Raw genomic sequence first — 13,128 nt, 5'->3', positions numbered from 1 at the left:
CTTCCTAACTCTGGCAGGTAGATTCTGGCAGGTTGGGCTTGATTTTTCAATACCTCTGTGAAGGTGAAGGTGAATTGGAGGTACATACCCCCTTTCTTCTTCTTAATACCTCGGTGAAGGTGAAGGTGAAGGGTCCTTGGAGGTACATACTCTCTCCTCCTCCTCCTCCTCCTCCCTCCTCTACCCCACTCCTCTTCCTCCTCCTTCTTTTTTATTTTTTGCCAGGATCCCTCACTTTCCTCCTGTTTTTTTTTTTGAAGAGTATCTTCAACTTCATGTCTTGACCCTGTAGCCATGGGCTTGCATTGGTGGGAGGTGGTTGGAGCATTGTTCACATCTGGTTAATTTCTATACTCAGGAGGTCGGAAGACTGAAGTGTTTGGTCTCCTCAGGCTGCCGAAGGGACACTCATCTGTGGCTTTAGCTGCACTCCTTGGTTTTGTACCTTGGGGGAGGCTTGGAACCAGAGGGAAGGGAGCGGTGTGCCCTCCCTGGCTGGAAGTCTCCTAGAGGCATGCCTTCCTTGTAGTGTGTCCATCTACTCCATAGGCAGAGTCTGTCAACCCTCTGACCTTGCCCACCCCTGCTTCCCCTCCAACCGCCTCCCTGGGCCAAGCTGCTGCTGTTTCTTTGCCTAGCTTGTTGGCCTTCAATCTTCATCAGTCATTCCGTTTCCACCACTTCTTCACACAGCAATCAGAGGGAGTTCTTTAAATATAAAGTGGATCTCACTGGTCTCCTACTTAAGATGCTCCAGTAGCTTCCTGTCACAGCATCTTGGGTCAGTTCCACTGGATGCAGAGCCCGATTCAGGCGTCCTCGTGCAGTGCATGTACTGAGCAAGGGCTCTGTGGTGGGCAGCTGGGGCGCAACATAGAGCACCACTCAGAGCTGCTCCACCAGCTGTTCAGGGAGCTGGGGTATTTCTCTCTACCCCTCAGGCCTGTGTACGGTGAGCAGGCCCCGAGGTCAGAGACCGTGCTCACGGGAGCATCTGGCAGGGCCTGGCGCACGAGGACACTGTGTCTCGTCCAGGCAGCTCTGCAGAACCACCTGCCCTGCATGGGGCTTGGTCCCCCCGGAGCCAGAGAACAGCAGCCCCATGCCCCCTGCTCCCTGGAACCGACCAGTTCTTAAGTAAGCTTCATCCCCTTTCTCCATGTATTCTCCAATTATTGGAAATTCCTCACGTTTAAACCATTCTGACTCCTGTGCTCGTGAAGAGGCCAGCGGCATAGGAAGGGGGCCTGTGGGGGACACTGGGCAGATGCCACCATGTCTTTTCACAATGCAGTGGTGTCCTCGTGAACTCGGGGTTGGGGGGGCAGTTATAGCTGAGTTCCCCTCAGGCCCCCTGCCCTCTCCCTGCCTCCCAGCCCTCCTGCAGCCAACAGGGACGGGGTGGGGGAGCCAGGCTGAGTTGATTATTTTTGACATCAGTTGTTAACATAATTTTGACGTGAAGCCTCCCCCCGGCTCTGGGGTGGCTCTGACTGTGTCCAGGCTCCAGCTCGGGGAGCCGTGGGGAGCCTCTCAGCCCCAGATCTGGCCTGGCTGGGAGGCGGCCTGGGAAGGGACCTGCGTTTCTCAAGCCCGCGCCCTCGGGGCCTGGGGGTGGGGCCCCAGCAGATGTCTGGATTTGGTAGCCAGGGCCTGGAGCCGGATGCTGAGAACGAGGCCTGCAACTCATTTCCCCATTAAACATTCTGAGAACATCTGCACCGGTTTCCAAGGCTTCTCCCTCACTAATTGCTCTGATTATTGTGTGAAGTGAAGCACTGGCACGTTTCCGCGATGTTGTGATGAAGGTGAAAAGATCGCTCTTAATTAGATTAAAAACATTTTTTTCTTCCTCTGTAATTTTGCCTTGAAAATCAAGGACACTTTTTTGTTTTCTTCATCCAAAGACCTCCAGAAACTCTCCTCCCCACCTCTCCAGAGGTTTCTTGGGAATGTCCTGTGAGCTCAACTCTTGGAGAAGACAGTGCTGAGCCCAGATTCCATTGTATATTAACGTTTCCCGGGGCTGTTCTTGCTGCCGGGAACCAGCCCCTGGAACCGTGGCTTGGGAGGCTCGGACAGGGACTTCCTGGACCACGGGGACCCCAGAGGGTCGCAGAGCTGTGGGGGTGGCCATGTGGCTCCCTTTCTGCTTCCTGTGCTCGCTCAGGGCTGCCCCTGGCCCGCAGTGTCACCGCCTGTCCCGCCCCACCAGCGCCCCCGCTTTCAAGCCCCCCCCTCGGGCCACAGGTCTGTGTGCGCTGGAGCCGGGGGGTCCTGCTGCGAGGGGAGGTGCAGGATGCAGGTCCTTGGTGCCCTCTGCTCAGGGTTCCTCCAGCCCCCAGGACTGGCCAGGGTTCCCAGGGTTGCCCCTGCCCTCGACTTCTACGTCGCGGCCCTGCTGCTGTCAAATGCGTGTGCACATCCTCGACCGGACATGACACCCGGCACGTTCCAGCGTTGGCGCCCATCACCTCCTTGTGCGGGGTGCAGATGAGGCCTCAGCAAAGGAGTCAGGGGAGCCGGCCACCGGCCCTCATCCCCCCTGCCCTGGGCCTCCCCGAGCACACGTGACCTTGACTCCCCGGGTCCGTCGCTCCGGGTTCATGCCTCACCCCCTGTTGGTCACACACATTCCTGAGGACTCTCTTGGTAACACGTGATGGAACCCCAAACTCAGATGAGCTGAAGCACAAAGGGACATTTTTTGGCTCTACATCTGGACCCAGCTGTTCCAGACACAGCTGGACCCCGGGGCCGGGATGAGCTCGCTCGCTTGTTCTCACTCCCCCTACCCGCCCTGCTCCCTCTCCCCCTGTGCCCCAGGGACGGGGAGGGGGCGGCTGTAGCCTCAGGCAGCCCCTGCCCAGGGGACAAGACAGCCACCAGCTCAGCCAGCCCACAGACCGAGCTGTCTCCTTCCCCCACGGTTCCCGCCAGAGCCTGGGGCCAGGTTCTCCTGTGCCCCAACCAGGGACGAGCTTCCTCAGACCTGCCTCTGTGCCTCCCAAGGCCAGTCCCGGGCCACAGGCCCTTTTCTGGGGACAGCCCGTGGATCCCTGAACCCTGTAGCCTGGGAGTGGGGAGGGGGCAGCTCCCTAAGGACGATTCGAGAAGCCGCTCCCAAAGCCAGGCCTGGCCGCCAGGCGGGCAAAAACAACAGGTGTCCACTCAAGCAAGGTATTTTCCGAGCGGAACTGGGTGCCAGCTGTGAATATACATTCTCGCTCCGCTCCTCGCCCCTGTTCCTGGCAGCTGTTGTGGGAATGGCTTTTACACTCTCTGTCCGTGCCCCTTACTTCTCGCCTCTGAGTGGAGACACAGGTGGCGGCCCGGCCGCGCTGGCTCGGGGTCTGTGAGCCGGGCACAGGCAGCTGGCACGGGCCCGGGGCCACGGCTCAGCGATGTCACGCAGGGTCTGGCTGCAGCTGTCCGGATGCCCTGGGGAGGGGGTTCTCCTTCACGCTGCAGGATCCGCGGGGCTTTGGCAAATCCACTGAGAGGGGTGGATTTCTTGGGGGGGGGGTGAGGGGGCTCTCACTTGGGAAGGACAGGGGCAGCTTCTGTCTATCCCTATGGGACAGGCCGGCCCAGGGAATGCGCCTGCGCCTGCGCCTGAGCCTGAGGGCCCGGACGGAGGGGGAAGCGGGAGGCGGGAGGCGAGGGTCCCAGGCGCAAGGGAGCCCCAGGCCCAGGCAGGGCCGGCTCTGCCGAGGACTCGGGTTACACCTGGGGGATTACACAGGATTTTCATCAGTCACGAGGGGAGGTGGGGGAGGTTACCAGGGAGACTCTCCCCAGGGTGGAGGGCAGGGGGCTCAGGGGCAGGGGGAGGGCGGGCCAGAGCCAGACCACCGCTGACTTGCTGCTGGAGGCCCGGCCTCGTCTGTGTGACCCGGGGCACAGCTTTTCACCCTCCTGAATCTCACTCTGCTCATCTAAAAGCAGGGATCAGAGCTGCCACCCCGTGGGGCTGATGTGACAGTGAAGTGGGGTCACACTTGAAGCAGCAGAGGGGAACTGGGAGGCCTCCTCCTGCATCTGGGGGGAGCCAGGTGTGCCCCAGAGTCAGGGTGACCCAGCCTCACCATTAGAGCAAGGGGGAGGCATGAGAAGCCTGGGACATGGGAGCCGACCCTGCTGGGAATGAGGCCGGGACATGTGCATGGGCAGCTGGGCCCCAAGGGGGACGCTCCCCACGGGTGGGGGACCAAAGGGCACAGGGTGCCCCAGAGGGCAGGGTTTGTGGGGCCAAGTGAAGAAAGGCGAGGCACAGACCTGGGACACCCACAAACCGTTCCTCTCCAATGTGCAAAGGTGTCGTCCAGGCTAGAAAACATGGACACCAGAAGGAAGGACGTGAAAATCACCCGCCACCTATGCACCCAAACCCAGGCACACTGAGCATCACCATCTCTCCACCCAAACCCAGGCGCAGTTAGCATTTTGGTCTATTTCCTTCCAGTCTTTTTTCTGTGCCCATATTTTTTTTTTTTTTTGTAAGAAAATTTAAATTGCCCTCTTGAGCAGGGCTGCCGGCTGGGAAGGAAGCTGCTGTGCTGTTCGGTTCTGTTCTCCGGAGGGAGGGCGAGGCTTGGCAGCCGGTGTCGCCAGCTGTGCCGGTCGCCACGCCAGAGGCCACGCTCGCCATCCCAGACCTCCCATTTTCCTAGAAAACAAAATTGTTTTGTTCTGCCCTGAAAACTTAGGCCCAGATTCCGGCCTCGACAAGGCAAAGGCAGCCAAGGAATGAAAGTGTCAGAACACTGGGACCGTCTTAATGGAAGTGTGACTTCCTTGTCACCAGGACACCGCGCTCCCTGCCCCAGGGTCCGGCCCTCCTGGGAGCCGGGTGTCCGGATGCGCCGCCCTGGTGGGTCCACCGTAGGCTAGGTCTGCTCTGTAGCTGGGAGGCCGGGGCTGTGGGTTGCCTCGTCACATGTTGGGCTCCTTGGAGGTTGGGGGGGCGACAAGCCAGCCCTCCTGAGACCTGGCAATCGCCCCCACGCCCAAGCCTGAAGGGGGCAGCGTGCCGCTGTATCCACGGAGGATCCAAGGCCCCCACTGCAGAATCAGGGAGGTGGGAGGTGGGAGGTGGTCTGCGGCCCTGGCCACTGCCTACCTGTGGCGGGGGAGGCAGACCTCACAGTCTCTGACACAGACAGCGGGCAGGGCAGCGCCGTTCCTTTCGGTCTGGAAAAACACACCTGTGGAACCCCTCTGCCCCTCGCTGCGGGGCCCCTCGTGCTGTTCCCAGGATTAAACCAAACAGCACACATTCTTCTCTGGCAGGTGCAAGCCCCACCCGCTCTGGGCAGCCAACTGATGTGCACATTTTAATTTCCTAAAACACCAGGGCTGGGCCTTTCTCAGGGGTCAGGTGGCTCACCCTTGGCCTACAGGCTTTAGAGATGGCACTTGTCATCTCGGGTGTTTAGAAAGCAGCCCCACTTTCCAGCCACCCTCCTGCCCTTCTTTCCTTCTGTATACAAGTGATGCAGACATAAAAATATGTATTTGTGTTCTTTTTCCTTTCTTTTTTTTTTTTTTTTTTTGAAAGAACATTTGAATCCTGGACGAAGTTTTAGCTCTGTCACTTGACAACTGTATAATATAACCCAGGGTACTTGAATCTCAGCCCCGAGTCTCTAAAATGGGGGCGGTAAATGCTCTCGCCAGGTCCCAGGCCTGCGAGCCTTTGACTGTACTTGCATTCTTCGAGGCTTACCGGTCACTTTGCTGCGCTCTCTGGGAATGTCACGGGCAGAGAGCCTCCTCTCGGAGCCCTTCTCCCGAGTGTGACTAAGTCATGTCTGTGCGGTTTCCTGCTGGAAGTCTGCCCCTCACCCCCACGGGCCGTGAAATCCCTACGTTTATTTACATCTCCCTGATTGCTAGTCAGGAACAACACCTTTGCACATGTTCTTCGGCCATTTGGATCCCTCTTTGCCGACCTGCTTCTTTGTCGCCCGTTTTCCATTGCACTGTTGGTGGTTTTCTTACTGATTTGCAGGAGTTCTTCCGATTTTGTGGGTACTCGTCCTCTGTGGTCGTCTGTTTACTCCCGGAGGTGGTGTTTGCCCATTAGGTCTTGATTTTAGTGCCCTTGACTCGGTCAGTCTTTTCCTGTATGAATATTGTTTAAGTTTTAGGAAAACCTTCCAAACTCTGAGCTCACGAAGATAATTCTTCTAGATTCAGTTCTAAAGGCTTTCGAGTTTTGCTTTTCTTCGTAAGTCTTCAATGGCCCGGAATGCCAAGAATGAATTTTTGGTGCATGGCGTGAGGGTCCAGCCTAACGTTTTTCCCATGTGGACAGCCAGCTGTCCCCGAACACTCTCCCCCACCCTGTACCGGCCACCTCGGATACGCAGCGAGCGTCCCCGTGCACGTGGGCTATTTCCGAAGGCGCCACCCTGTCCTGCTGGCCGGCTGCCTCTCTTCGTATCGGCGGCACCCCATCTCAGGGGCCATGGCTTCGCAAGAAGTGCCAGTGTCTGGTAGAACCAGGCTCCTAGCTCGCTGTTCTTCAAGAATATTGTTGATTCTTGGCTTTTTGCATTTCCGGATCAATTTTAGAATCAGGTGCCAGGTTCCAACACACAAACGTTAGGATTTCTATCAAGGTTTGAGGAGACTCTTCACTTTCAGTCTTCAACTCAGAGCAACAAAAGTATTTTTCTCCCCTTTGTTAGGTTATGTCTTCTTTTTTTTTTTTTTTTTTGGTTATGTCTTCTTGAATGGCTCTCATCAAGGCTTTATCATTTCTCCTTAGGGTTCTTGTATATCCTTCATTAGACACTGAAGAATTTTCTGTACTATTATATAGAGGGGTTGTTTGTTTGTTTGTTTTATTTAGGGTTGTTTGTTGTTTTTTTACTTTTGTTTTCAAAATACTTGTTTTGATGTACAGGAGGGGCAAAATAGTTTAGAGCATCCTGTATATCTTTCACCAGCTTCCCCTACTGTCAGCACTGTATATAACCACAGTGTAATTACTAAAACTAAGAAATCCACATTGCAGCAACAGTGTTATTAAGCTACAGTTCAGTTCATTCATTTGGATCTCCCCAGTTTAACTACTACTGTCCTTTGTTTCAAGATCCATCAATTACAGTTGCATGTACATTTATATTTGGCGGGTCTCAGAGTCTTTTCTGATCTGCGAAATCTCCTCCTCGGGCCTTCTTTGCTCTCCATGACCTTAACACTTGTGAGGACGACCGGTTGGGTGTCAGTGTCCCACAGTCGGGTTTGTCTGGTATCTCAGGGTAACACTGGGGTTATGGGTTTGTGGGGAGCAGAAGTGAGGTGCTTTGCCCCCTCTATCTCATCAGGATTCATGACATCAACACGATTTGTCACTGGTGCTGCTAGCCTTGACCCGCGTGGCTGAGGCTGTGTCAGATTCTTCCACCATCGAGTTACTGGTTTCCCCTTTCCAAAGCCGCCTCATGGAAGCGGTCCCTGAGTCTGCCTCAAGGGGAGGGGCCTTGTGTTCTGCCTTCTGCGGGACAGGGTGTGAAAGAGTCAGTGGACGAAGGTTCAAACCACCACAGGGAGGAAGGGAGACCTGAGGGGAGATGCTTTGAAGTTTCTCCTTCAAGTTCCACCTATTGATTTGAGCATTCATCCATGGAAGATCTGTCCCTCTCTTCCAGTTATTTAGTCGTTAGTTTATATCAGTATGGACTCAGGAAAACTTAGGTTTTGAGCTATAATTCAATACTACCATTATTTATTTTGTTGCTCAAATTGTTCTGGCTTTGGCCCCTGAATTGAGAGTCCTTTGGGGTAGGTTCCTGTGTCCACTTGACATATCCCCCATCCATTTTGTATATTTATTTTTTGCCCATTCTCTTCCTTTTGAGCACTAAACAGTACTTTGGGCTCCTTGTATTTTCTCTGCCCGAGTCCTAGAATCATCATCATTCAGCCAGAGAGCCCTGCTTCCTTTGACTGGAAAATGAATGGTTCTTAGAAACCAGGATCTGGCACTGGGTGTGCTTGTTACTCCCAGGTTGTCACTGCTTCTAGGGCCTCCCAGAGGGGAGTGAGGAAGTATATGAATGTCCATAACCCAAGCACACACATGTATCTGTATTTATAGCTGCATCTGCAGTAAGCTAAATACAAGTTCATACAGAAATTTCCGGCCACAAGGTTCATTTGTACCCACCCCCATCATACACACTGTGTTTGCTACTATATTTCTCTGACGTTAGAAAACTGGATCCCATTATCTATAATTTATTTACTTACTTGTTTAACATGTGTACATGTAGTTCCCTTCCGAGAAACAACATTACCAACTAGAGCACTGTGTTTATGACGGTCAAAAGATGGTTTCCTAAAGCTTAGTAGGCCACCTCCTTCTTCCCCTTCTTTCCGTGCTATACAGTACTATGTCATACATTCATAGCACAGAATTCACTTTTCACAGTCTGCTTTCATTCCTAGGATCCTCCAACAGGCTGGTTGATTTTTTTGTTTTAAGTTTGCATCCAGTAAAATTCATGCTTGGAGATACACAGTTCTGCGGGTTTTGACAAATGCCTGGATTCACGTATCCACCACCAGAGCATCACAGAGAGAAGTTCCACAGCCCTAGAAATTCCCCCGTGTAACCCTTTGGAAGTCAAATACTCCCCCTCCCATAAACACTAGCAGCCATTGATCTGTTTTATGTCCTCGTAGTTCTGCCTTTTCAGAATGTCATATAAATGGAATCATATAATATGTAGCCTTTTACATCTGGCTTCTTTCACTGCTTAGCAAAATGCATTTGAGAGTCACCCATGTTGCTCCATGAATTATTAGTTCATTTCTTTTGATTGCGGGGTGGTGTTCCATTGTACGGATAGAGCACAGTTCGTTTACCCATTCACTTACTACTGAGGGATGTCTTAGCTCTTTCCAGCTTTTGGCGACCATGAATGAAGTTGCTATTCATGTTTATGTACAGGTTTTTATGAAGATAAATTTTTGATTCATTGTGTAAATATGTGGGAGGAGGACCACTGGGTCACACCGCCAGTGCACATTTTTAAGAAGCCGCTGAACTTTTTTCCAACATGGCCATAATATCATTGTGCATCCCCGCCAGCAGCCTGTGAGTTTCAATTGCTCCATGTCCTCGTGAGTGCGTGGTATTGTCAGGCTTCAGGTTTTGTTTCTTCACAAAATATAGCCATTCCAGTAAAGGTCTCATGGTGACTCACTGTAGATTTATCTTGCATTTCCCTAACAACTAGTAATGTTGATTGAACTGAGAATCTTTCTATGTACTTTCTTGTAATCCATTTCTTAAATTGGGTTGGTGGCCTTTCCTGCTGTCAAGTTGTACGAGTTCTTTATATATGCTAGATACAAGTCCTCAACCAAATAGGAGATGTGGAAACACCTTCAAGTCTGTAGCTTATTTCTGCTTCCCTTAGCAGTGTCTTTTGCAGAGCTAGTGCCTTAATTTTGATAAAGTCCAATTTGTTAATTTTTTCCTCTCACTGACTGAGCTTGTAGTGTTGTACTTCAAAACTCATGGCCAAATCCAAGATCCAGAGACATTCTTCTGAGTCTTCCTCAAGAAGTTTTATATTTTATGTTTTATGTTAGTTTCTGAAGATTGTATACAGTACTTCTACATTTTCAGATCGTTGATGAATACACATAATGTTAGGCATAAATGCTAAATGTATAAAAATTTACACAACATTCATACATTTAGATCACAAGTAAATTTAAGAGATGGTTGTATTACTTTGAAGTGGGAAAATCTTCCTTTTTCATAAAGCAAAAGATAGGCATATCACTTTCGACACATAAAACATTTTCTACGATAAAAACAACCATACTGAAGGCTACTGGGGAAGATATCTGTGCCTTACATGACCAAAGGCTAATAATATCTTTAGTATATAAACAGTTCCTACAAGCTGACAAGCAAAAAAGAGCAAAAGGTATGAACAGGCAATTCTGCAAGAGAGTGCAAACAGCCCCCGAGCCAGAAAAGGCCCTCGGCACAAAAGGAAAAACAGCACCCTTGTCTTTATCCATGCCTGGCAGGCCCTGGGAAGGGTGCCAGCAGCAGGTTTGGGCATGAACACGAGGAAGCTGTCACATTCACATGCTGCTGGTGAGGTCTGGATTGCTATAACTAATTGGGAAAACAATTAAAATTACCTAGGGAGCACCCTCTCGCCTGGCCCCAGTGTCACGTTTTCATATAATGGGTGGCGCATCATTGCCTTAAAGTCGTGGCTTAAAGCTCATGGAGCCTAGGGATCTATCAGCCACAGAACGGCTTAGTGACCTTAGCCATTGGTGTAAACCACGGACTATCATCCAACTACCAAAACAGAGATCCACATCTGTGGTACATGTAAAAGAATGAGATGACAAGAACAGAGCTGTCTCACCTGGTATCAGCTGTTACGATGAGCTGAGGGATGAGCCAGGAATCCATTTGGCAGTTGACACGGGTGACCTTGCAGGAGGAGGGCCTTCATGAATCTTTGAATTGTTTCGCTTTTTACAATGAGTACTTGCTTCTTTTAAAATATAAACTTTAAATGAAGAAAAGAAAACAGTCCAAATTGAAAATCGGGGTGGGGGGGTCAGCCAGGCATATATCCTTATCAGCCCCAAGCACCATCACCAGGTTGTTGGGCGTGAGCCCAGGAAGCTGGACACCACACCAGCAGCTGGGGCCAGAGAATTCCTGCACCCCTTGGGGTATGGGTGGCAGGTGTGGCACTGTGGCCTGAGCAGGGGGCTGGGGGCTCCATGGCTGCCCCTGTCTCCTGAGCTTGTGGCTCCTCGTGGGCAGGAGTGCCACCACCCTGGGTCTTCGCCGAAGACTGAGAGCGATGGCATGGTGGCAGGAGTCAGGGTCTCACCAGACTCCTGTGAGCTGTGTTTTACTGTTGACCTGAATGTCAGGTGTGAGCCTGGGGACAGGCCCTGCCACCTGAGCTCAGCTCAGGTGACCCTCACCCTGCGGAGGTGTCACAGACCCGCCGCTCCTCAGCCTTTGAGATCTCAGTCTCGTGGGGGCTGTTTTAATGGATCCTTGGGGCGGAAGCTTCACGGACCATCCCCACTCATCACCCAGCTCCGTGTGCGGAGGTCTTGTCAGTTTGTGGGAAGGTTCAGGGCATGCCAGTCCGTCCTCAGCTGGGGTGGTAGGTTGGGGTGGGCATCAGAGCCCAGCTCAGCTCTGGCTGGCCCCACGCCCCCTGCCCCATCAAGCCTTCCACGGAGGCCTAACGTACTGCCCCACGCCTCTCCCCACAGTGAAGAAGAGCCCCATGCTGCTGGAGGTGAGCACAGCCCACTTCATGAGAACCAACAGCTTCGCCGAGGACCTGGACCTCGAGGGGGAGACGCTATTGGCACCCATCACCCATGTGTCACAGTGAGTGCCCGTGCGCCCGCCCAGGACGGGCTGGAGGGGTGTGGGGCGCGCGGGGGCCACCTCGGGGCCCGGCCCTGGGCCTCCTCACCCGGAGCCCGCCACTTGCCGCCTGCCCTCGGCAACCTGGGGCGGGCGGCCTGCTGCCAGGGGCCGGACCCAGTGCTGGGCACCGAGCGGGGAGGAGCGCCCAGGCATCGCCCGCCAAGTCTGGGAACATGATCCTCTTGTTTTGACTTATGGAAAACCAAACTGATCATTTTCCACTTGTTTATGTGCCTTGAGCGTCTGAGAAGATTGTCTTTCTCTCTCCTCGCCCCCCCGCCCCCCAAAAAAGAGACGACTTTGTTTTCGAGCGTTTCCCCGTAGAGCCCCGGCCAAAGCCACGGGGCAGATGCCGAGCGCCGGCTGCCAGTTGCCGTCGCTGTCCTCAGGGGCTCCTTCAGGTGGAGGAAATGGCTGATTCTCCACGCCTTCCAGTTGGCCTTCCCCCGAGGCACAGCTGGCCTGGGACGCGCGCCCGGCCTCCCCCGCCATCGCCGCACCGCCAGGCCAATCCCCAGGGCCCCGCCGTGGTGTGACTCCCTTGCGAGCTATGACTCAGTGCTCCCAGCAGGGGCACCCAGTGTGACCGAGTGCTGGGGTCAGTGGGGCACTCGGGCCCGTTCCGGCCACCGCCCCACGGGGCTTCCCCTGCCATCAGACAGGCGCTCCCCTCAGCCCCACCCGGAGTCCCTCGCTGACGCGCTCCCCTCTCCACGGACCCGTCTCTGAAGGGTGTTTTCATTCTCTGGGGGTCTCGGAGTCCTCGTGGGCCGTGTGTGCCTTTGTCACCCTGTGCCCTGGGCCGGTGGCCTTTGCCTCGCGGGTGACCGGGGACGTTGGGACCGCTCATGCAGGATGGGCAGGGTCGCGTAGCCAGAATGAGAGAAAGATGGGACTGGCTCAGGATGGGGCTTTGATGAGGCAGGACTCGCGGGCCATCTTTCCAGGCCCCCAGGCTCTGGGGACACTGGGCAGCACCCCGTAGTTGGAGGCTTGGTGGGAGCACCTTGTCCTCGTGGACACGGCCCTGGGGTGGGCTGCTGGGCTCCCACCCGTCCTGGAGGGGATGCGACAGGCTTGCTGGATGTGTGGCAGGAGCCGAGGCACGCACAAGGAAGGCAGGTGGGCCGTGCGAGGCAGGCCGGCGCCCCAGGCAGAGCGGGGGGACCTCTGTGGCGGAGGCCTTTACAGAGTCCAGGGCGCGACAGAGACCACAGAGTGCAGTTCTGCGGCTGGCGCTGTGGGCGGCACAGGTGCAGTGCCCACTCGGAGTGAGGACAGCCCGAGCCCACAGGGGGCCATGGCCCAGGGGCAGGTGGACTCCTCCCGGACCTCCCTGTACCTGCCACCCCTTCGGGTCCCCAGTGTCACTGTCCTGCCGGAGCCTGTTCTCCTGTATTCTCTTGGCTGTGGCCCAGCCCCTTGAACACACGCAGGGAGTCCCACCCTGGAAGGACAGGGCCACTACCACCATCCACCCAGCCGGGTGCTGAGGTCTCTCCAGCTCCCTGGCCCTGCAAGACCCTCACAGAGGAGCCCAGGGTGAGGGTGATGAAAGACTCGGGTCCCAGGTGGCTCTGTAGCCGAGGCCCCAATGGTCACCCCTTTGGAGGTGAGGGCCATCGGCGGCCCTGGCATGAGCACTCACCAAGTGTCCTGGGGCCACAGGCTGC

General features: G+C 54.4%; 1 protein-coding gene across 3 annotated transcripts in view; it reads left to right on the top strand.

Moving 5' to 3' along the window:
• Window positions 1-13,128, top strand: part of KCNQ1 (potassium voltage-gated channel subfamily Q member 1) — a 323,097-nt gene that overhangs the window by 136,933 nt on the left and 173,036 nt on the right. For all 3 annotated transcript variants that reach the window (XM_072790382.1, XM_072790381.1, XM_072790383.1), the window contains one exon: window positions 11,293-11,413. In XM_072790382.1, coding sequence (XP_072646483.1) covers window positions 11,293-11,413 — 121 coding nt within the window. The remainder of the gene's footprint in view (window positions 1-11,292; window positions 11,414-13,128) is intronic.

The sequence above is a fragment of the Canis lupus genome, chromosome 21, assembly GCF_048164855.1.
Source record: "Canis lupus baileyi chromosome 21, mCanLup2.hap1, whole genome shotgun sequence".
In the NCBI taxonomy this organism is placed as follows: Eukaryota; Metazoa; Chordata; class Mammalia; order Carnivora; family Canidae; genus Canis; species Canis lupus.
This window is presented reverse-complemented; position numbering and strand designations above follow the sequence as displayed.